This window comes from Cavia porcellus, unplaced genomic scaffold (assembly GCF_034190915.1).
Source record: "Cavia porcellus strain 051 isolate PalLab524CR breed Dunkin Hartley unplaced genomic scaffold, mCavPor4.1 scaffold_32, whole genome shotgun sequence".
Lineage (NCBI taxonomy): Eukaryota > Metazoa > Chordata > Mammalia > Rodentia > Caviidae > Cavia > Cavia porcellus.
Window position 1 is genome coordinate 28,430,649 of NW_026947515.1, and position 23,964 is coordinate 28,454,612.

Here is a 23,964-nt window from a genome sequence, read left to right on the forward strand (position 1 = left end):
GCCCAGTGACCGTTCATTGTCCCCCCAGCACCCTGGCCTCCAGTCCTCTGAACTCAGCCAGCCTCCCTGCCCTGCCCTTGGGCCCCTGGCCAAGTCTCTCTAACTGCGCCACAACTGCTGAGCGTTCTGAGAAATTCCACCCCGGGGCTTTCTTGGGAAGCTGGGTGAGGCAGGAAGTCCCTGGGGCTGAGGAACCCTGGAGGCCGGTAGCAGGCATGGTGGGGGGCAGGGGTGCTGACCTGTAGGCCCAGCTAGCAGCTGAGGCTCAGTGACCCCTCCACGTGGGCTGGGCTCCCAGCCTTCCCTGTCTACAGAGCGGCCTGCCCAGCTGGGGGCCACAGGGCCCAGCTGCTGTGGTTTGTGGCCCCTGCTGCTGGCTCTGGGGGGCCTTCAGGTCACCATCAGACAGCCGGTGGCCCCTGCACATTGACCTCTATCCCACTTCAGTCTTGCTGGCCTGCCACGTGCAGGAGGTGAGAGTTTCCAACCTAATTTATTTCCTCCAAATTGAATAAAAATATGCATTGGCTTGACATATAAGAATGCATTTTCAAATCTCAACAGTCTGCAGTGCTGTCTCCAGGTGACACATGCAGAAGGGAAACCTGGACTGTCCCTGGGTTGTGGCCAGGGTGGCCTGAGTGGCCTCTGGTGTCTTCTCCTTCAACACCCTCCCCCAGTCCCACTGCTCTTTGGCTCCAGGGCCACGCTACCACATGAACAGACCAATCACAATGGAATCCATTATAGTTCCGAAGTGATCAAATTAAAAAGGGGGGTTAAGGAAGGGGGGGTTCAGGACTCTCGCTGCACCCAGGGGAGCAGTACAATCATCTATTGTGGTGTTAGAAGTCCCCTGCGATAAAGAGCGGTCTGGGAAGGCTGCCTCCCTGGCCGATTGCGAAATGGACTGGAAAGTTCAAGGCCAGGGGAGCCCAGAGCTGTGCTTGGGGACTGGCCCTTTCCAGCCCGGGGGCCTCTGAGCTGACAAACAGGCAGGCCAGGTCCCTGAGTGTCTTCTGAGGGCCCTGGGTGGGGGGCTAGGTCAGGGTCCCCTGCCTTGGCCCTCAGGTCCTGGGGCCTGAGTGCCAAGGTGGCCCTGCTTCTAAAGTAACTGCTGCTTGACAAGGGTACCATGCTCCCCGAGTGTTCCGGTAGAAGGTATCACCCTGCCTCCTCATATAGGCAGAGAAACTGAGGCACAGATGGGAGCGGCCATAGGTATGAGCTGTGGGCCCTGGGCTTTGTTTTATTCTACTGCTCCCGTTTATGCTGTGAGCAGTGTCCCGGGGGGAGAGGTCTGCAGGGAGGACTGACCCGGCATCCTCACCTGGGCACCACAGGACCTGGCCAGGCCACTGTGGGACTACGCTGCCTCCTTCTCCTATACTCCACCCTTTCCTTGCAGCCCCCCTTGCTCTGCTCTTCTGTAGGGACACCTGTCCTTGAGTGATTCAGCCGTCCCACTAGGGATGTAAATAACAGCTGCATGGCCTCAGCAGACCCTTTAACTACTGTATACCTCAGTTTCCTCATTGAGAAATGGGGAAAAAACAGTTGAGAGTGCTTGGCTGGGTCCCTGCTGAGTGCTAAGTGCCCAGCCCAAGCCCCTCACTGCATGTGGCCCAGAAACTGAGCCCCCACTGCCATTCTGCAGCTGGTGCTCTCGGGGCATCTTGGGGATCACTTTCCAAGGCTGGCTGGAGCATCCCATCCCTTCTCCTGCCAGCGCTGGCAACCAGCAAGGCCTACACCAGGTGCCTGGCTTTTCCCAGTGGATACAGCCACACACTGGGAACAGGTGGTAGCTGAGGTCCCCAAGCCAAATGCAACAGAAGCCACAGCCACGGGCTCAGGGGCCTCGGACCTAGACCCCTCAGCGAGTCACTGCGAGTTGTTTGGGGCAGAGAGGATATGTCAGCCTTCCCTCAGCACTGTAGCACCTTGTCTGCAGCCTCAGGGGGTCCTCAGGTCTCTCCAGGGTAGAGGCTTTGGCTCAGAATCCCTTGCCAGGGATGTGGCACCTTCCTGTAGCTGTGTCGCCTTCCCATGCATCTCCTCGTCCCTCCCTGGAGTCCTCTCCCCAGCCACCACTTCCCCAGCCCAGTGAAGCCACAGTCTTTAGCTTCAGTGCTTCTGTCCCTCAGCTGAAAAATAAAAACCAAAAACAGTGGAAGACACAACTCCCGTGACACCGTGCTGAGGCCCCATCCCACCTGGCCCGGGTGCCGAGTACATCTGACAGCGTCCAAAGGGGGTTCTGCTCTGGGATCTCTCACCTCATCCTGGCAGGGGCCCTGGGCCAGAGACAGTGCACCTGGGCCAGGAAGCCTGGGGTCACAGCCAGTGCAGTGGACACAGCCCAGGCTCCCCCTGCACTCACAGCGTCAGCTCAGGTAGAGTGACCGAGAGCTGGAGTCCTCTCCTCTGCTCTGGCCACACTTGGGCTGAGCCACCGTGGCTTGTTCCCAACTCTGTCCTCCCTGTTTGCTCATTCGAGGAGCAAGTTCAGGATCCACCTGTCAGTGCCATTGTCACTGCGTCCTGCTTATCACCACTCACTGGTCCTGGGACAGTCAGTGATCTGAGCCCACAGTGGGCAGCCCAGAGAGAGTGTGGGGATCTGGCCCTGTGTGCACCCGACACAGGAGCTCCTGTTTCTTAGTTCACGGTGACTCCTGCAGAGGGAGTGAGGGGTGGGTGCTGTGACCCCGGTCCCCACCTCACAGGCCAGCGGCTTGAGGCTCAGAGAGCGAGTCACTGCCTGAGGGGTCACAGCATGAGAGATGCTGTGCTCAGAACCCGAGGTCAGGGTGCACAGAAGGAGCCACGGAGACAGGTGCATCCTCGGATTCTGCTTCAAGCAGGAGGCTTCTCCTGCCTGCGCCCACCTTGGTGACCTGCTGAGCGGCCTCGGGGCTTGGGGCTAATCTTATCGGCCCATCGGCTCTCGCCAGGGCCTCTTTTATGATCTGTGTACATGAACATGTGTCCATATCAGCGGCGACGTTCCTGCATTCAGACAATATTTGCCGAGCATCCAGGAGGGGCCTGGTTTATTAATTTATTATCCAGCAGACACCTGAGAGGCTGCTGCAGGCCAGGCCCCGAGCTGGGGGTGGGGATGCCGGCCACGCAGACCCGACAGACGTGCTGCAGTGATGGTGTGGGCACAGGGTGGGCACTGCCGGGAACTGCATTGCCCATGGCAACACTCACTCTCAGAGAGGGTACTGAGTGTGCAGGGCCAGGCGGAGCACAGAGTTCCGGGTCCAAGTGCAGGCTTCCCCCCTCCATGGGTTACCCCTCTAGCCTCCTTTTCCTGAGGCCCAGGAAGGGCGAGGCCACCAGTGAGTTCAGCCCACATGGCTGGCCCCTCTCCGATGGGTCCCCACTGGGGACCCCACTGACTATAGCCCTATTCTATCTTGGGGTACTTGGTAAATTCTTCCAGTGCCCTGCCCACCTCGGGTGGACCCCACAGAGATGATGGGCTGGGCACAGGCTCAGCTCTACTCAGGAATAGGCACAGGCAGCTCTCAGCCTGGGGAGGGTTTACTGTCAGCACTGAAAAAGGGTTTTGGCACTGCCCCCCCAAAAAGAGGGGAAGGCACTAGTATCTAGTGCTCTTTGGAGGCCTGAGGGTTCCTTTTCTGTGACTCTGCATAAAGGGGCACAGTGTGTGTGTGTGTGTGTGTGTGTGTGTGTGTGTGTGTGTGTGTGTGAGAGAGAGAGAGAGAGAGAGAGAGAGAGAGAGAGAGAGAGAGAGAGACCAGGCTTTTGTAAGACAGAGGCACACAGACAGAAAGAAGACCGGTGAGCTGAGGGCCTGGAGCCAGGCAGGTGGAGGTGCCCTGGCTGGTGTTGGCTCTGGACCGGGGGACAGGGATGGGTGGCTGGGTGGTCTCTGAAAGGCTAGAGCCAGAGGCTTCGTTATGCCCTGCGGTGCAGCACTGGGGGGTCGGGGCAGTTGAGAACTTTCCCTTGGGAGCTGGGGCAGAGCAGGGGGGCCCAGGTCCCACTGGGGTTCGGTGACTTTTCCTGTTGTGCAGCTGCTGGCTTGCACAGCACCCTGGTAACTGGATTCCCCCAGATTCTACCAGCTATTGATATTTCCTGGTACATGGACCCCATTTCCCTGCGCACCTGAGGCCTGCAGTGGGCTGGCGGCTCCACACACCCATCCCTTCTCTCTTCCCGCTTTGCAGAGCAAGAGCAAGCGATCTCATTGCTCAATTCCCTGCTGATCTGTGACAGCCTCGATGGCGAGGCCGGCATTCTGGAGCACACAGGAACAGCAGCTGTCTCTGGAGACCCTGGGAGGCTTGGACTCCCCACCCCCACCCCACATAACACACCTCCATGTTCAGGTCAGTCTCCATGCTAAATGGCACCCTGTCCTGGTGGCTGCACCCTGGTCCAAGAGTTGAGGGTCCTTCTGCTCAGATTCAAATCTGCAGCATCCTGGAGGGAGTAGGCAACCATCCTGCAGCCACCATGTGGGCAGAGGCAAGGGGCACACTGAGAAGGGGAGGCTGCAGGCGGGGAGTAGGGAGACTTTCCTCTCCTGGTGGGTACCTGCAGAGACACCTGTGGCGGGCTCCTGCTCCCTCCTCCTTAACCACCCACCTGCCCAGCTCCTCAGCCATGCAGGCATCTTGCTCAGAAGCATCCAGCCTTCCCTGTGCAGCCCGAAGCTCTACCACCATGCTGTCCCAGGACAGCTGGTGCCACGTGCTGGAAGCTCACTCCCACTTGCTCACCTGGTACAGGAGGTCCTGAGCCTGTCAACAGAGACAAAGGATAGGGGTATGGACTCCCCTCTAAAGCAGTCATTCCACAGAGCATGGGCATCTGTCAGAAAGGCAGGAGGGTAAGGTTCCAGGGAAAGGAGAGCGAGTGTCTCTGGGTACCTACTTCCAGTTTGCAGGACAGGGAGGTGGGCACCAGAGCAGGGGAGGCTGAAATCCTGGATACTTCTTGGGAGCTGTCACTGAGGTTACTTGTCTGCTCCCTGCCCACCCGGAAACTCCAGTTGCTGTGGGGTTTTTGTCTTAGTCTGTTGAGCTTTTTGGTAGATTGGGACCTCCTTTCGCAGAGGGACACTGAGGGGATGGGGGAGGCTTCCCTTTAGAAGCCAAAATGCCCTTGCCAGTGTACTCAGTATGTGTGTGGTCGTGGGCTAGAGACCCTGTTAGCAGGGTCCCTGCTCAGGGTGAAGCCCACACCCAGAGCCTGCCCTCCAAATCCCAGACTTCTAGAAAGGAGTGGAGTGGCACCTCCTGATGGCAGCCCCTGGCAGACCCTTCCACAGCTAGCAGCACCTCTGCCCAGGTCTCCACTCCCAGAGGAGCAGCAAACAGCTAGCTGGCACCCTCTCCGTAGTTTACGGATGCTTGACATTTATCACCCAGTGGGCTTTGTTGTGAGGCCCATCACTGACCCTTCTGAAGGCTTTTCAATCACTCTCAGGGCCTTCTGCCTGTCCCCCTGTCACTGGCTGTGCCCCAGTGAGCCCAAGCAGAGCTCTGAACCTCTTTCTTGCCAGGACTTCCTGGCCCCCGCCTGCTGTCACATTCTACTGTTAGGTTTAAAAACTGCTGGACCATGTGCCCACTACCGTGGACGCTCTGTGCCATTTTCCAGTGCATTTATTCACCGCCAGGAAGCAACAAAGTTTACCAGAAAGCTTGTGTCTGGGCCTTGGTGGGTCCCGTGGTGGTCTCTTGTCGCTGGGAGCATTTCTGCTTCTTGTGGAGCTGGTCACTGCTCCCAGCCTGCCACACTCCCCCTCTTCATGCCCTCCTAGGTTCAGCCTCTTAGACACAGGCTCAGGGAATTCTGGAGCCATCACCTCCAGGGAGCAGGGATCTCAAACTGCTAAGTGGCCTTTTCTGTTCAGGTGGAAGAGCTGACCGTGTCGGGTGGTTGAGGCAGACTTACTCCTGTGCAGAGACCAAGTGCTGTATTTTCAGCTGCTTGTGTGAATGAGAAGCTGCTTAGCCAGGAGCCTAAAGCCTGGCCACTCTCCTGACACAGAGAGAGCGGACAGGGGTGCGCAGGGGGTGGGTCGAGGAGGTACCACCCCTCCTGGTGGGTAGAAATGCCGAAATCTGAAGGTCAAGTGCAAGGCCAGTAGTGCCTTCTGGGTGGCAGAGGACAGGGAAGGAGGCGCAGGTCCGGCCCCTCCTCAGGTGCACAGTTAGCTGAGAAAGGGGCAAATGTGAGGCTCTCCTGTTCCGGGGTGGGGAGGCTCCCCTCCTGGACGGGATGGAGCATATGTGCGGTGAGGGCAGGGTCAGGGCCCCCAAGCTGAAACAGAGCCAGGCTGCGCTGGCTTCTTTGGGTTTAAGCAAAAAGCATCTCAGTGACAGCCAGAGCGTGGGACAGACAGTGTGCAATTTTGCACAAGGACTTTCACCCTCTCTCAGCTGGTTGTGTCTAGAATGGAGTAGAGAGACACTGGCAACACTGCAATAGCCCTGGAGTGATAGGAGCTCACACTGGGTTTCAACCAGAGCAAGGGGAGAGGAGGTGAGGGGCATTTCTCGCTCACCTGCATCTCTGGAGCCGGTCACACCTGTGGCCGGGGCAGTCCAAAGCCACATGGAAACCAAGAATGCAGGGTTTGCGTAGGCAGAGGCTGGCAATGCACTTGGCCTTGCCCCACACATGGGCCAGCCCTGTATGCCCCATGCCAGTCCCTGGGGTGAGTCCAGGGCACAGTGGAATGGGTCCCCGGCCAGGGGAGAGTACGGCTGGGCACTTGCTACATGAATGCATTCGTGAGCAGTGGCCGGGTAGGGCTGTGGGCTGCGCTCTCTGCTGTGAGCAGAGCGGGCCCCCAGAGAGCTCATCCGAAGCAGCCTCCAACCCTGGCTGTGGGGTAAACACTGCTGTGCACACATGGCCCAGCTGTCCTGCAAATGATGTGCGCTTCTCAAGCGCAAGAGGAGCGGCCAGTCTTGGGACAGCAGGAAGTCTGGCTTTCCAGGTGGCTTGTCCCTGTGGCCTGGCATTGGTTCTGTTCACTACCAAAGGGACAGAGGTGTCCTTACACAATGCAGTGAACTGTCACTTCTGATGGCCTCTGAGAGGACCGGCTGGCACTTGGGACACTTCCTGGCACATAAGGGCATGGCACATGCTCAGATGTCTATGCCAATGCTGAGTAGGTGAGACTGACCCTTCAGCTGGAGAACCCCAGGGGTACAAACATCAGACCTCCTGACAGTCCTTCCCACAAGCACAAGGACAGACACACATGAAATCTAGGAAAAGCAGCTCAAGCCCTGACTCTATGCCCCAGTGGGCACCTGCCCACTGTCCCAATGCGCCCCAGGTCCATGTCCCCACAGGGCAGCAAGATGCAAGGTCCATGCCTTAGCTCCTGCCCATCAAAGTTGAGTTCTTTTTGTCTCCTTAAAAAATAAGTTCACAAATGCAAGATTCAGACTTTTCCTGAAATTGGAGCCTGGGAAGCTAACACTGAAAAAAAATACTGCTTATATTTTCAGACACTGGTCAGCTCAGGGACCAGCCAGCTTTCTGTAGCCATCCACTCATCTCCCTGTGCCAGGGTCTGGACGCCCTTCCTCCTAGTCAGCTCCCTGCAGGCCAAATACCAGTCCACCCATAGCTCAGGGTACGCCTTCCAGAGCAGCACTTGCAGGCCCAGCCCCCCCCCCCAGGGGCGCCCTGGGCTGCTCCCCTCCCCCACCTCAGAGCCACGGAGAACTGAGGCAGGCTGAAGGGACCACAGCCCTTTTTGGCTCCCCTCCTACTGAACCCTCTCTGCCCAGCACCTCTTCCAAGCCTATTGACATCCTCTACCCATCCTTCTTAGAGGCAGTGTACCAGGCACACTAGTTGTCAATATGATTTTATTTTCTCTGCAGTGGAATCTGTGAAAGCCAGGAGCACAGTCAGGGCCATGGCTTAAGGGGGTCGTGGTGCCAGCCCTGGGCCCAACTGGTGAGCAATTATAGTTAAAAAACAAAGCAGTCACCTGCTGCAGATGTTACCAATCTCTTGGGAATGGTGGAAATTTCAGAAGACTTCTCTTAAATAACTCTCCACCCGCAAAGCATCAGGACAAAGATGGTCACAGGGCCGAATCTCTCTTTGGGCTCAAAGTGCTACTTTCCGGCCTGGACACACAATAGCGCATAGAGAAGACTGGGTGGGGGCAGGCTGTTTGTGTTTTTCTCTGCTCTCTGCTCAGGGAGGCCCAGGCGTGTCCTGCTGCTGGTCCTAAGCTCCAACCCAGGAGGCTGGAGTCTGTAGCCTGTGAGATTTTCATGGACAAGGGGTCAGATCCGGAAGATGCATGACAGGCTCACTGAGAATGTTTTGTGGCTGATTTTTTCTTCACGGCAGGAATGAATGGCATGGAGTGAACTTTGCAGGGAAGCAGAGAGGTTTGCCCTTGGCAGAAGGTGGGTAGGCAGGAGGGACATGAGTTTGCCGACCCCAAACCACCTGGAGCATTTAGCTCCACGGGGGCAGCACAGCTTAAGCCTAACACCAGCAGTCTCTTCCCTGAGGGGCAGGTGAGGTCCTGAGCCATGGTAAAGCATCTGCACTGTGGCTTGGACACCTAGGGGCCCTGTGGCAGCCCTGAGAGACGGCCTGGGGGCACCTTCTTTTTGCTTCCAAGGAGAGGAACAGGCTGGGAGAGGAAGCAGATCATACATCAGGGAGGCCACATCCCAGACCCTGGGAAGAGCTCCTCCCCCTGCGCAGTACAGCCTCTCAGCTCTGGGGAGGACTTCTGGGGAAGCCGGCTTTCAGAGATGGACGCTTTTGCCCAGACTAGGAGCTGGAACCCTAGGCTTCACAGATCCTAGGGCCAGTTCCAGGGACGGGTAAACCCAGCTGGGCAGCCAGTCCCACCACTGTCCCGGGTCTGTACCCCCAAGTAGTGTGTGGTTTTCCCAGGGGACCTCTTCTCCCTCTTTCTGAGGCAGGGCAGCCTCCTGAGTCTTCTGCACAGATACACAGACAGTAACTCCTAACCTCTTCCCATGAGTCAAGGATGTCCCAGAGCCCTCCCTCCCTGCAGAGATCAGAGGAGGTTGGACCTTCCCAAGGCACAGCCCAAGCTAACCCCCACTTCCCTAAGGCTACCCTCTTCAAGCAGACAAGAGCCCTGAGGGACCTTACAGGAACTGGAGCCTCATCTACCATCCTCACCCCACTTCCTCAAGGCCAACCGCCCCTTTAGGACCACCTGTCAAAGGTAAGAGCTGGGTGCCCTCTGCCAGCCTCGGCCACTGTCCAAGGTAAAGGTGAGCTCCCACTTTAAAGCCCCCCTCCAGCAGTGTGTGACACGGGCTCTGAGGCTGGGGTCCTTGCTTCTGAGGTTTAATAGTTTCCCTCTTGCCAGAAGCTGGGTGGATCAGGAGGACACAGTATGGACAGTGCCCAGGCCCAGGGCTGCCCAGTGGACTCTGGACCCTGCTCCTCTGTAGGGGTGAGCTATACCATGACTAATGAGTCCTCCTGGCTGGGACTTGAGGTGGAATCTTCCAGAAGAGCACTGTGCCCCCCACACCCTGGGAAGACATCTTTCTGGCCTGGTCACAGAGCCCTGCCATTTCCTGGTGTGTCCCCCTTCTGAGCTCCTGGCACTGTCCTTTCTCCCTGGGAGATGGAGTGAGAAGTTGGTGGGGTCTCCCTGGGTGGCAGCAGACATCAAGCTTCACCAGTGCTCTACTAGTGCCTGCACGCACACATCAAAGGTGCCCTCTCATCCCAGAGGCCCCAGGTGACACTGCACAGCACTGTCAGCACAGACATTAGTGGTGGGGCTGAAGTGAGCGCCAACTTCTAAGTATGCGCACACACGTGCGCCCGCCAATAGCATTAAGTGTCATTTTAAAAAATGGGTTAAATAAGCAGCATCGCTGGAGATGGCAGTGCCGGGCTGATTACCCCCTATTTGCACATCCTGGCGGTGGGAAGGCTTGGAGTCTAATGACTGAATTATCACCCTAATGCCTTTTGCTGGCTGGGAATAATCCTGGGGTAACAGCTGCCGCAGGGGTTTTGGCTGGTTTCCTCTAATTGCATCCAGATTAAGGGAGCTGTGCGACTAGGGCTTCTCCGATGGATATCCCCCCTCCCCACTGCCTCCAGCACGGTTCCTCCACCGGACACTCCCTGTTCTGGCTGCCAAGACCCTGGCTGGCCCACAGGTGTAGCTGTCCCCCTGGACCTGTGTCACCCATGGCGGGTGGGGTGAGAGGAAGGGGTGGCACCCCGGGAGGATGCAGCTGGTGGGTCTGAGTCAGGTCCTGGGGGCTGCCAGGGAGGAACCCGGGGAGGCTGAGACAGGATGGGTGTCCTTCCACCTGCTCCCCTCCCCCACCCCATCCTGCAGATACAGCAGCCAGAAGGCACAAGGTGTCAGGCTGCAGGGAGGGGAGGTGAGGGCAGGGCAGGGCAGGGCAGGACGCTGCTCTTCTCTGGGGAGTGACGTGGGGCAGCAGCAAGACTTCCTGGCAAGGGCAGGAGATTGTAACAGCAATCCTCATTCCTCTTTTTTGTGAACTCAGCCTTTGCTTACCTGACCGTGCAGAGGGAACACCACAGGGAAGGGTCCATGCCCCATCCCAGGATGCCAATTTCGGCTATCTGATCGCTTTAACCACAGTGATGCCAGCAGGCAGGATGTCTGCAAGGCTAGGAAAGGCACGTGCCCAGCAAGGCTGGCCAGCAGGAGGGATGCAGGAGACCTACCCCTTCCTGGGGATTACCTCTCTGGGACCCCAGAGTCACTGGAACTTTAGGGCTGAGCAAGTCCAACCAAGACCAGAACTGCCCAGCCAGGACTGTAACCAGCAAATCTGCATGTGAGCTAAGTGAACATGGATTTAGGTCACCAAGCTTTGGGGTTATTGCTACAGTGTATTACGGTGGGAAGGGGCAGCTGACAGTATACCTGTCTCTGGAGTCCGGCTCCCAGAAGGTTGGAGCAGACAGGTGTGGTTAACTCTAGCTAATTCCCCAGGGCATCAGGAGCCAACAATCCTCTTCCTGCAAAGCAGATGAGGATCCAATCTCCCAGGGCCACCACTATCAGATCACATAAGTAGTGGCACAATGTATTGGCACAATGACAGGGCTCCTCTCCCCCATACGCCCCCGCTGGCCCAGGGCTCCTGGACAGAGGGACCCCCAGGAACTTGAAGGTTCCCATAGAGAGGACCAGGCTCACAAAGCACAGAGGGGGAGGGGCTGGTGACAGGGACTTCCCTCTTTCCTGCTGACAAACATCTTTGAAAAATGGCACTGTCCAGCAGTGCCTACTCTCCCACGACAGAGCTGAGCACGAGGAACCCCTGCCCCGGTGACACTGGGAGAAGGCTCTGAGCGCCCCACTCCTGCCACCTCAGATGGACTTTCCATTCGGGCTGAGGGAGCTCTCAGTGCAGATCTCAAGTCTGCTCTGTCCATCCCTCACTCCCAGAAGCAGTGAGTGACAGTCTTTTGGAGGACGATGTGTTGGAAGTCTCCCTCCCAGAAGCAGACAGCACTGTGTGCTGCGATGTGACAGTGGCCTTTTGTGCCCAGCCACCTGAGAAGACGCCTGACAGGAAGCCATGTTCAAGCAGAGGCTGCAGGTCCTGAAGCAGGTGGCTCCTCCTGCCCAGCCAGCTCAGGCATCTGTCTTTAGCTGGTCACTTAATATCCTGTACACACACACACACACACACACACACACACACACACGCACACACATGCATGCATACACATGCTTCAGTCCTTTCAGCTCCCGGTTGGCTGCTGTATTTGGTGGGGCCGATCTTGCATAGCACCTCAGATCCTTAGGTGAACGTCCTAACCAGGAGGATGCATCTGACGAGTGACGAGGCAGGCACTTCCTCTCCCCCACGGGCACGACCCCAACCCAGCCCTAACACTGACCCTGACCTCAGGAGGCCTCTCTTGGCTGCTCCCACATATGTCTTTCTGGAACGAGGAGGGAGTGTCTGTATTCCTGGAAGAGCATGGTGGGGCGTGTAAAGGCGCCTGGCTTGCAGGAAAGTCTCCGGCCTGCGCAGAGCACCCCATTTTTCCACCTCCTTTGGTGCTGGGGGTGGATAAGGCTTCCTTCTCCTGTTCCTGCGTTTCTCATTCCCTGGCATGGAAGAACTCCGGATCATGCGAAACTAACCGAAGGTGGCTGGCACGAGGGCCCCATGGCTGAGTTCCCGAAGCCAGCCTCTCACTGGGTGGACTCCTGCTGTCATTTCCTGACTGTCATTGCTATGCAGTGGTTCTCTTCATGCTGCCAGAAGGCACTCTCTTACACTTTTACCATCCCTGTCCCCTCCACGCCCGTCCCCACCCCTCCCACATGCTAGGACCTCTGGTGAGGCCCGACACCCCTTGTTCTGAGCAGGCAGCAGCTCCTATCTGCGGAAACCAAAGCCTTCCCGAGACATCTTTGTGCCCTTCTTGCCATCTCTCAGGGGTTTGAGTGCAGGCACCTCCATGGTGCCCCCATAGGGACAGCTCTCGGAGCCGGGGTGGTGGCCGGCACACTCCACGGCAGGCATATACCCGCTGTCCCACATGCCTGTCCCACAGAGTTTGCACAGGTCATGCAGGCCGCAGGGGATACGTGGCAGGAGGCGGAACTGATACAGCAGACTCCTGGCCTGCAAGGAGAGAGGGCAGGGTCAGGGCGAGAGTGTGATGGTCACATCTCCGGGGAGTAGCTGAAAAGCAGCAGCAGCAAGGGCCAATGCCAGGGCTCTTACTAAGGATGGCTCAGGGCAGGCGCCCTGATGGCGCCCACTCAGTGCCAGCGCAGAGGACCTAGGCCCTTGGCCTTCAGTGTCCGCTGTGAAGGACTATGAAGCCCTGAGGAGGCGTTCATAGGTGGCTCAAGGGGAGAAGCTCCCCAGAGCCCTTCATGCAGAAGCCCTCTGACTGGAGCTTCTTCACCTGCCCCAGGTGCCTGTCCTGTCCCACCAGCCACCTGGAGCTACTCTGGAGGTCTGGGATCCTGTGCAGAGAACCCCTCCTTACTGCCCCCGTAAGAGAGACCATAAGAGAGCTCTAAGGAGCAGCACTTCCAGCCCAGGTTTGGAAACTGGGGGGCCACAGACATTCAAGCCCCGTTGGTATCTTGGTTCCCCTAGCATGGGAAGCTGCGCCCACCCTCAGGCTAAGACTCCTGCTCAGTCTCTGCAGTTCTGGGCTGGGAGTGAGGAGCCGCAGGATAGGCACCAGCCCAAGAATTCATGGCTCTGGAAGCCCCAGAGTCAGGATGGGGACCATGGAAGGAGTGTAGGGTCAGCCTTTCCGGGACACATCAAATCCTGAGGCACTGCAGCAGGTGAGGACCCTGAGACTCAGATCACATCGGGGAGGGAAGGGTGCAGGGCCTGCATTTGGGGGTGGAGCTCTGTGTACATAGGGGGTGGGGTCTGTGTGCCTGGGGAGGGGCCTCTGGCCACGTAGTCCCTTTTACCTTCCTGAGCACCAGCTCCCCGTTCATGTGCATGGCCAGGTTTCCGAAGTGCAGGAGCATCTGGTCTGTGGCCAGCTGCTGCTCGATGACATCATCCCCATAGATGGCCACGATGGCCACACAGATGAAGAGGTGGAAGTAATCCGTCTGTGGAGAGAAGCAGAGCTCAGGCCAGCCTGACTTGTCCTGGCCCCGCCTGCAGGAGGGCAGAGGGGTGTGCAGGGATTTGGGGCTAGGCCCCAAGCTTGTGGAGCGGTGGTCCTGCGCAGCAGCAGTGGCCTTCATACGGAGGTCTCCATGGGCAGGCAGTGCTACACCCACTCCAGGCTGCTCTGAGTCCAGAACAGACAGTGCTGGGCGGTGCTGGTTGGATCTCTGGGTGGTCTGTGATAGGGCAAAGGTCACCTTCCCTCTACAGCCAGGCACGCACACTGTGTACACACTCCTGGGGTGTATGAGCCTGTGGCAGCCTGAATCTGCCCATCTGTCCTCCTGCCTGCAGGCTGAGACCCATGGCACACGCCCAGACTGTGGTCTGGCACCAGCACTTTGAAAAGCAGAGTCCAGCTAAGCTGCTCCCTCATGCCCTCTGGGAGGGCGGTCACGAGCTCTCCTCCACTGCCCTCCTCTAAGGCTGCCTTGCAGGACCCAGCTGAGCCTCAGGCGGCCCACACTGGGTCCAGGCTGTGACTACTCGGACACCTCCAGGCATACTGGCCTCTGGAGGCAGAGGAAGCATGGGGCCCAGAAAGTCTGCGTCTATCTCCTGCCATCCAAAACCCATCTGAGTCCCCAGCCAAGCCGGCAGAGTGCTCGCTTTGGGCAGAGGCTGGGGTGGTGGACTCCCCAGGCTGCCTTGCTGCACTCCCAGAACTGATCCAGAACGGTCTTGTTTTGGCTCAGCCTGGCCCCTGGGCAGTGGTAAGAACTCTGGCCAGGATGAGATGTCCAAGAAGTAGATGCCAGGCACCCCCTGGAAGAATGTGGGGAAGGGAAGCTGGGGGGCATTCTTCCTGACTGTCCATGTCCATGCCCCCAGTCAGGGGCACGAGGTGTGGCAGGCCGGAATGAATCATACGGGGCTTGCACTACACTGCTTCAAGATATAATGGCCCGTGACACTGCTCAGGGTGGGAAATGCCCATGTTCATTTGTGCGGTGGATGGGGTGGGTGTTTGAATCTCTGCAAGGTCCATCTGAAGGAGCTGCTGTGACCGTGTGCAGACGAGAGAGGTGTCCCCTGCAGAATGCATCCCTGCTATATTTTTTTAAAGGCTGATGGATTCAAAGAGATTTACCTATCCTCACTTACTGACAGTGGGTGCCTGATGTGGTGTTGGAGCCAGGCTAAGGGTCAGGAAGGGAAACAGTGGAGAGACACCGAGAACTGTGGACACTGAGCAGAAGCTGGCAGCACTGGCCAGCACTCTGTGCAGGGGCTTCTAGGGAGGGTGGCACTGGGCACTTTTCTGAAAAGGAGGAAGAGGGGCTGTGTTGGGCCTCAATGTACTGGAGTAGTCCCAGGGGTGCAGAGTGGGCAGGCTGGCCCCTGCACACGGGCACCATCGGCACGTCTGCCATGGCTGCACTTGGCCGGTGATGTCTCTCCTGCTGATTGGTCATGACAGGAGGGAGCTCAGCCCCAGAGTGTGGTAATGAGCACCGTCAGTGGGCAATCTGCATCGATTTCAGTGACTGGAGAGGCAAGGGCCGAAGCTGGCCACAGGGGACCGTACATCAGCTGCGGTGAGGCGTTGGCTGTTGGCATACGGCAGGGACAGGGTACCCCCAGAGGAAGTGTGGAGTGAGGCTGTTGTGGCCCCTTGCTCACCTGGTAGTGGGCCCAGCAGGCCTCCCAGATGCGCAGGGCCTCAGCCTCGGGGAACTCCCGCTTGAAGCACAGCAGGAGCCAGCGGTGGCAGAAAAGCATCTGCAGGCCGTCCTCGCCCAGTGACACCAGGTGCTGGTAGAAGCGCAGATGCGTCAGCCGTAGCAGCTCCCGCAGGTAGAGCTGGGGGAGGGCAGGACGGTCAGCCCACCTGCAAACCTGCCTGCCATGACCCAGGAGGCTCCTTCTTCACTCCAGCCACGAAACGCACACACAGGGAGTCTCTGCCCACTTATGTGTTCCACCCTGGGAGACTATGCTGATCTGGATACAAGCAGCCCCTCTTCTCAAATATTGGTGCATACACGGGGACACAAACTCAAGTCGGAGAGTAGCTGCCTCTATACGGGACCAACATTAAGCCATCACATCAAAGCTGTTGCTGGAGTTTTGTAAGGGCTTGTGGTATCTGATAGCGTACTGTCCCTGAGAGAGACTGCAAACTCTGGGATATAGCGTTGTATTTCTTTGCTTACCAATTTCTAAATTGTAGCTACAAAGAAATTAAAAATTGTATACTTTATTAAATAAATACAATAAATGAAAATTTGCAAGGTTGTCACCTTTTCCACATTTCTCCGCATACTAGCAATGAAGGTTTCCTTCGGATAGATGCAGCCTCCACTGTAAGTTTTCGGCCGAGACCTCCAGAGCAAGGCAGAGCATGGCACCAACTCTGTGCAGCTGGGAGGCTGACTACAGGGGATGCCATCAAGGGTCAGCCTGCATCTGGGGGCTATTTCTTTTTTATTTTCTTCTCTCTCTCTCTCTTTTTTTATACTGGGGATCGAACTAATGACCTTGCGCTTGCCAGGCAGGCGATTTGCCACTGAGCTAAATCCCTGGCTCCCACTGGGGGTTATTTCTAATCCCCACCTCTCCTGGCAAGGGGAGCAGATCATCCTGGGGAACCTGCCTGTCCCCCTTCATCTCCCTGCGTCTCCATAGGCTGATTGGGGCAGGGCGGGGATGGGGCTGAGCCCCAGGACGCTGGCTTCTCTCGCAAAAGGTCACTCCCCCTGTGACATGGGACAAGATCAAAGCTATTTTTGGGCGGGGCTGCTGACTTCACCAGTGCTGTTGGAAAATCAATCTCTGGCAGCTAATGAGTCACTGGGCCACGTGCAGCCTGGAGTCACTGGGGGCGAATGGTGTCAGGCCTTACGATTGCCTTCCGGTACCGTGGAAACCTGACGTCACACAGGCACGCAGGATGATGTGGAGTGGACACGGGGGCGGGCTGGCGAGAGGGGCAGATGCTCTTGAGATCAGAGCTGAGGGGTCTCAACAGCCTCGTGCCCCTCCCCACACAAGTGGCCCTTTGTTCCCTCGGAGACAGAGGCTAGGACTGCAGTGGCCAGGAAGCTGTATTCACTGTTCTTCCTGTCAGGCTGTGTTGGGGCTCTGTGGCTTAGGCAGGGTCAAGGCCACAAGGCCACGATGGCTGAACCCCCATGAGCCCTGTTAGACTCCTTCCTGCCTCGGCTCTGAGTCTTTTCTGCTGTGCTCTGCAACCCTATCTCCCCCTCGGCAGCCCCTGCCTGCAGAACAAGCTCCTCCTTGGCCCCTAGGTCTGCCTGAGCTTCACCAAGAGCGTCTAGCTCGAGACCAGGCGTTCAGCATGGCCGCCTGCACCCCTACTTAGCTAAGTCTCTGTGGTGCTGGGAGACACGTCCTGGGGTAGACATGGACCTCCTGCTGGCCTCCTGCATCTACATGACTCTATCACCTTTACCTGCAGGGGCCCAGCCCTGGCTCACACTGTTGGCTTCCAGGCCGAACCTTCCCCTGGACTGAGGGTGAGACCACATTCTAGGGCCTGACACTGGCCCCCAGCAGGTGAGAACAGAGAACAAGTGCCTTGGGCCTGCCGACCCAGGCTAGCCTGTCCTCTCCCCTACCATTTGGTGCTGCTTGGGTTATACAGGGCTCATGCTTTGAAGGTGGTGGCTGGGCCTCTGCTGTCTTTGGGGTAGGAACTTGAGAACTCCTCAAGGGCTCAGGGTGGCATTAGGAGTCTCAGCCCTGTTGGATCTGCAGCCCGGACCACCAAGAGCCCCTTCTGCACAGCACAGGTGTGATGGGGCCTTCCTGTCCTTGTCTTTCTGCACTGTACTGTCCCATGCATGAAGGTTGAAGGTCACCACAGGAGAGACCTACAGAGGCCAGGGGACCCCTCTCCTGGGACACTGTGGGGTGCCACTTCCTCCCAGGAGGCTAAATATATCCCATTAGCAACCTTATCCTGGCTTTCTGCTGCTGACTGGTGACAACACCACACATCACTATGGGGAGACCCCTGGCAACGGTGGTATGTCTGATCTCGGGATGCTGTCCAGCACGTGTGTGTGAGCGTGCCTATGCATGCACATGTGCTCATGCTGAGCCCCAGCGCTTACCAGCTGTTTCTCCATGTCCTCATCCCGGGGAGAGCTGACAAAGATCGTGTTCTGCATCAAGCCAACAAAGCACCAGAAGGTGTCAGACTCGTCCAGGACCTCGGCCAGGATGGGTGCCACGAGGTCTGACATGCCCTGGGAGTAGCCGATGGTTGGGTTGTACACGGCATAGTTCAGCAGGATCCTCCTGCGAGGTGGCAGGGAGAGCAGAGGAGGGCTGACTTGGCCACCTGGCTGCCCGCTCAGGCCTGCTGTCCAGGGTTGCTTTCTCCTCCATCTGGGGGAGGCAGCATCCGCTTGCAGGCCCTGGCAATTCTGTGACTGTCTCAAGACTCCAAGCTTTGGACCAAGACAAACGTGCCCTTGCTTCACTGAAGGTAATGGCCTGCAATTAGCTGCTCACGAGGCCCAGAGCCCTGCTCGGGATAAGGAGCAATGTGGGTCTGATTTTCTTAATGGTCGACTGCTTGTGACAAAGGGTGGGCTGGCAGGGACATTTTTATGGGCTGTTAATTTCATGCAATTATTTGCCAGCCTGCAGCAGAACGTCAAAGATGCCAGCCTTTGGCTCTGTGTGGCTTTATCACAGGAGTGACCACCTGTCAGGAGGTGGAGGGGGGCTTTGCTGGGACCATCGGATGGCACCCTGTGTCTGCCTTGGGAAGCAGTGGCTCAGAGAACCCTGCTGAGTTGATGACCCTCTGAGCTTGGAAGAAACCCTGCAGAAAGCTGCTGTTGGGCTGGTCCCTTTTCCAGAGGAACGGTGGAGATCCAGAAGCTCAAGAGAGGCTCACAGACACAGCGAGGAAGGCCTCAGGGAGCAGGGTACCTCATGCTCTCCACATTGGGATTGTCGTCCCCTCGGAAGAACTGGTTGCTCCGATCTGTGCGGACCACGTCCTTGTCCACAGTAAACTGCACGTTCCGCCAGAAGGCTCTGTGCTCCTCGGGAGACATGGTGAGCCTGGTGGGGAGAGGGCTGCCTTGAGGTCGGTCCAGTGTTCAGTGCTGGGGGTAAGTAGTGCGTGTGGGGGTGGGGAGTGCTAAGCTACTGCTCCTGCTGGTAGCAAACCCTCCAGCTCAAACCCGCAGCAAAGACTTCGGATCCAAGGTTGCCCTGTTAATTCAGCTTCCTGGTGCCCCAGCAGACTACACCCCAGTGTGAGGGAGGCGTCGAAAGGGGGTGCTAAGCACAGTCCCTGGGGAGCGACACCCAGGTGGGACACAAGTTCCATCCTTCCTTGGCCCCTCCCCTACTCCGAGCCCAGCCTGCAGCTGAGGGTGTCAATGCCTAGTTAAGCCTCTTGAAGAAGGGTTCTCAGACTGACATGTGAGCTGAGGAGCCCCTGCCGGGGCCCAGGCGTGTGGCATAATGACTGTACTTAGCCCACCCGATCGCTCACGCTCCTGGGAGACCCAGTCTCCAAAGAAGCCATGGGTCACAGAACATATTATCGCTGCTGAGCTGCACTTCCAATTGCCCTTTCAAGGCATTTTCCGTGGAGGTGCAGTGGGGTGGGCCGGCGCCGTACCTCTTCTGCTGGATCTCCTCGTATTCCCTTCGCTTCTGCACCCGCAGTGCCTCCCGCTCCTCCGATGTGGATTCGGGGCTGTAATAGCGCAGCAGGAAGGGCCAGACCTCCCCCCGGATTGACACGTCAATGCCACCAAAGAAAATGGCCTGGAGGAAGCGGCAAAAGTTGGGGAGGGGATAAAATAGGGCGGCTCAAAGAACCCCAAGTCCTTAGAGATGTGTTTTGGTGGCTTCGGAGCGCCTCGATTGAGACCCGGCAATTTGCACATGTTTACAAGGGGAAAGCACCGGCCCTCCATTCCCATACAGGACTCAAACCGGCTCATTTCAATGTCAAAGGCCCCCTGGGGCGGCGCTCCGATTAACGTGTCGTTCTCACGTCATGGCCTAATCCCCGGTTTTGGAAATGCTGCCCCACAGTTCTGTAGCCCCGTCTCTGCAGGCTGACTCAGGATCCCCAGCCCACTCTGGAGCTGTTTGCAAGGCAGCTGCTCTGATCACTTCATCAGTGCAGAGCCTCACACCAGGAACGAGACCCTCTCGAGCCAGCGGCCCCCGGGTGCCTGGCTCTCCTTCCTGCCAGCTGCCTGTGCCTGAGAGGCTTCCAGCGAGGCCAGCCAGCTGGGCCTGGCCTTACCTTTCGCAGTTTATACTCTTCCTCCACCTGGCCCAGCTCATTCAGGTGACTGAGCCAGGTGGACACGTCCAGTCTGCGGTAGGAGCTCTCCTCAGGGTGTGTCTCGGAGGATGGCAGCTTGGGCCGTCGGATGGAGAACTGCATGCACGTCCGTTCATCTGGGACCTGCTGGACGGGAGGGAAACTGGGCAAAGATGAGTGTGTCCGACGCCGGCCTCTGGCAGCCAGCGAGCCGTTCCCAGGATCTACAAGGCTCTCTCCCTTCAGAGAGGAGGGGTAAGCGCTGCCCCCTGCATACAAACCCTAAATGGCAAGTGTAATTAGACGCAATTAAAATGAAAATACCTCCATCCTAAAATCGCTTTCCCTTTGCTGCTCCCACTCTGAACACCACCCCCTGCTCTCTCTCCAAGCCCAGCCGCAGAAAACGGAATGAATGCCCCGGACGGCCTAACTTCCCTCTGCCAGGAGGGCCTGCAATAAATTACACGTGATTGGCCACATACAATGGGATCGCTGTTCTGCGAGTGGGGAGCCGGGCTGTCAGATTGTCTCTGCGAGCAGTCACGAATCCAGGGCAAGGCTGCAGCTGACATTTAATTCAGAAATCAAAGGTTGTTCAGCATAGCGGGGAGACGCCATGCTACTGTAATAAGGGAAGCCAGCAGGAGGCTCTGTGGGAAGGATGGGGCTTTAAAGTCAGCCCCGTTTCTAATAAGCACATACAGTATCTTAAACAGATAATTAAAGAGCTCTTATTACATTTGTATGTAGATTGAGCAAAATATGGCAGGAGGCCTTGTCAAAACATGATTTTTTAAGTGCAGAGCACTGACTTTCAAAAAACCACGGGCACATGTCTCCCACCCGGGGTGCTCTGCTGTCAGCCCCCCTCAGGCTGTAGACGGCCCACAGCCACAGGGGTCACCCTACAACCCATGGATGGGGCTGGGACCCCGGCACAGGCCCAGGAAGAGGACATGCTAGGAAGGCGCTGGCCCCATAGGGCTTGTGAGGGGGCAGCCACCTGGTGTCGTCCTGGGGCCTCCTGCAGCCTGACTGCAGGCTTGGGGTTCGGGTGAGTCAGGGTGAGGTCAGAGCTGGCAGGCTACCTGGTCTCGTAGGTGTGTCTCGGCACAGAACTTCCACTGCTGAAATACTTCACACAGCTTGTCCAGACCGCCGTGGTGGAAGTGGAAGACTTTGTACTGGCTCTCTCGACTGGCGACCACCAGCTGGCCACTGGTGCAGGCCTCATCGCTGAGGTCACGGGGGTAGGCAAGGAATATGCAAACACGACTGTTTACTTCCAAGTATGATCAGAATCTGCCGGAGTGGAGTGGAGTCGGCTACGGCTACGGCGGAGAGAGGCCAGACTCACGCCAGCAACACCTTGGTTTCAGAGCTCCCTCCTGCGGTCCCTCCTCTCCCAAGGCTGCCTGGAACTGCCGTCTCCCCACCACACCACTACCTGCCTGGCCATGTTACCCTTTCCTGTCCAAGGAGTGGAAACTGATCGGCTGCCAGAGTTGGATGAAAGTGGATTGGGAACCCGCTGAGGTGGGTACCAAGAGAAGCTCCTGGGTGCAGACTTGTGGTTGGTGGTGGGCAGACTAAGTAAGCTTCCATCAGAGAGTACCACCTGCTCCCCTGGCAGCCTTCTAACCCAAGGCTGGAACAGGGCTCTGGACTGGGAACACCCTACCCTCCAGGGACACGGCAGCCCTCAGGTCTTGGGGAGCCAGATCTCTGCAGCTGCAAAGGACAGCTTCCCCAGAAGGGGCGCAGACGTTCGGCAGCCAAGGGCTCAGCTCCCTCTGCTGCCATGGGCTGGGGAAGTGCCCCTAGTACTGACCCATGTCCAGGAACCACAGAATTTTGCTCTTACCTGAAGAAAAGGCGCAGGGAGCGCATGTGCCCCAGGTCCACACGGAACACGCCGCAGATCTGCTCGAGCGCGCAGCCCCGCTGTGACTCTTCCCAGCGTGGGGTCTGTAGGGGGCCGGTGCCCTCCGGAAACCTCAAGTTGGCATCGGAGCTGGAGGGGGAGCTGGCAGAGTAGGTCGTGTGAGGGCCACAAGTTTCCCTGCCCAGACCGGGGCTAGGCAATTCTCATGTGCTTTTATTGCATGTAATCCATCACCCCATTGCACAGAAGAGGAGATGGAGGCCTGGAGAGGTTAAGTGACTTTTCCCAAGGTTGAACAGCCAATGGATGGAGGAGTTGAGATCTGAGCCCATGCTTGGTCCTCAAAGCTTGCGACCTGAGCGTGGGTCCTTGCAGTCTACTAATGACAGCCTGAGTCGGAAGCACAGCCCACCTCCCCGCTTCACTTGCCAGAGAATTTGGTCACATTCCTGATGGCAAAGTGTTTTATTGCGTGGGTTCAGCCACACCACAGGTTAAATCCTATCTCCTGAGGTTTAATAGTAACACCCAGCAAACACCACAGTCAAGGTCAGTGCTGGCTTGGACCCCTCAAGGCTGCCTTCTCCTGAGCTTGCTCTTCAGCCAGAGCTTAGGACACAGAGGGGCCCTTTCGGGGGACCAGGTTGGCTTCCAGACAGGGCCCTGCATACTCAGCTGTCTGAACCCTTTGCTGCTCCATGAACAGCCTAGGGCCTGGTGAGGGGACATGCTCCCCCCACCCCCACACCTGTGGGAGAAAGCAGGTAAGCCAGGCCTACCCACTTCCGGGGGCGTTGGGGCTCTCCAAACAAGGACATGGAGCGCTGCTCTGCAAGGCAAGTGAGGTCTCCAGAGGCTGAGGTTTGCAGCATCTAACTCAGCAGCCCAGCAGTCACTGGCCAGGCTGTGCTGTGACATCACTGTTCACAGGACCAGGCAGGCGGCAGAAGTACCCTTTCCTCTCCCCAGCACAGCCCTCCTTAGCACCTTAGGAGGGAACGAGGAGGCTGAGGTGGCTTCCCTGCTCCGCCTGCCCTTCTCATTGTCATGCCCACACCCGACCCAGCCCTCCAGGGCCTGCTCACGCCATGGGACAGGCTGAAATTTCCAGAAAGCAGATGTCAGACAGGTTCACGGCGGAGAGTCCTGGGCAGGTCTTTGCTGGGCCCTGGAGGAGAAGGAGCTGATTCCTAGCCAGGAAAGGGTCCCAGAGAAAGGGACCGCCACATACCGATATCTCCCAGAAACTTGCCTCTGGGCAGAAGTCTGCTCAAACCCCTTCTCAGCTCCCTGGGGGAAAATTATTTGCATCAATTAATTGACTGATTCATTAGGCAGAGACTATGCTTGGGACCTACCACCAGGGCCCAGGGACTTGAACTGGAGTGGAGGGATGGAGGCTGTGTTCCCTGATCACGTGGTCATCTGAGCAGATGCCACCCATAGGGCACCAAGGCCTGTCCTCCAGGATGACTGCTGTGGGCCAGGGCCACCACCTCCATGGCTCCCAGCACTGGCTGGGCATACAGCACGCAACCATAGAGGCTCAGGCCTGGAATGAAGATGTAAGACTTCTGGGAATATAAAAGCCATAGGAAAAAAAACTTTAAAGGAAATAAAACCCAGGCACATTGAAAATTTTACATTTTAAAAATCTTCTGATGATTTTCTACAGATGTGAATTTGGTTTTAAGAATATTCATATGTGCTGCAAATTTAGTTGGTTCATAAAATTATTAAGTGCTATGCATTAAAATTAAAAGGATGGTTTATTCAGACAATAACTCCCAAGTTGCTAGTAAATTAAAAATATTTTATCCGGAGAACCTAAAGATGCTAAGTTTGAAGAAATGGCATTTCCCGGTTCCTATCATTTCCACCAAAATACAAGGTCACCAAGACACAAAAGAAAAATGAGGGGAGCCAACAGTATTACTGCAACACCCAGAGCAGGAGTCCTTTCTCCACCCAGAAAACTGCTGGTCAGCCAGCAGGCTGTGACCGAGAGATGCCTCATAACTCTCCCAGTCCCACCCAGAATGACATTTGTCTCCCACCCCTGAAATCTGGGCGGTCTTGCTTTGCCCAAGAGATTGTGGCAAAAGCGTTGC

General features: G+C 57.2%; 1 protein-coding gene across 6 annotated transcripts in view; it reads right to left on the reverse strand.

Moving 5' to 3' along the window:
• Nucleotides 1-7,866: 7,866 nt before the first annotated feature.
• Tbc1d16 (TBC1 domain family member 16) overlaps nt 7,867-23,964 on the reverse strand; it is a 74,736-nt gene continuing 58,638 nt past the window's right edge. The window contains exons 4-12 of one of the 6 annotated variants that reach the window (XM_005001427.4): nt 21,833-21,994; nt 21,057-21,204; nt 19,945-20,109; nt 19,306-19,454; nt 18,603-18,737; nt 17,774-17,960; nt 15,318-15,497; nt 13,487-13,633; nt 7,867-12,668 (exon numbers count right to left, since the gene is read on the reverse strand). In XM_005001427.4, the coding sequence (XP_005001484.1) occupies nt 12,420-12,668; nt 13,487-13,633; nt 15,318-15,497; nt 17,774-17,960; nt 18,603-18,737; nt 19,306-19,454; nt 19,945-20,109; nt 21,057-21,204; nt 21,833-21,994 (1,522 nt within the window). In that variant the 3' untranslated portion in view covers nt 7,867-12,419. The other 5 variants (XM_003464788.5, XM_013147132.2, XM_013147133.2 and 2 more) reach the window with 5 other exon arrangements.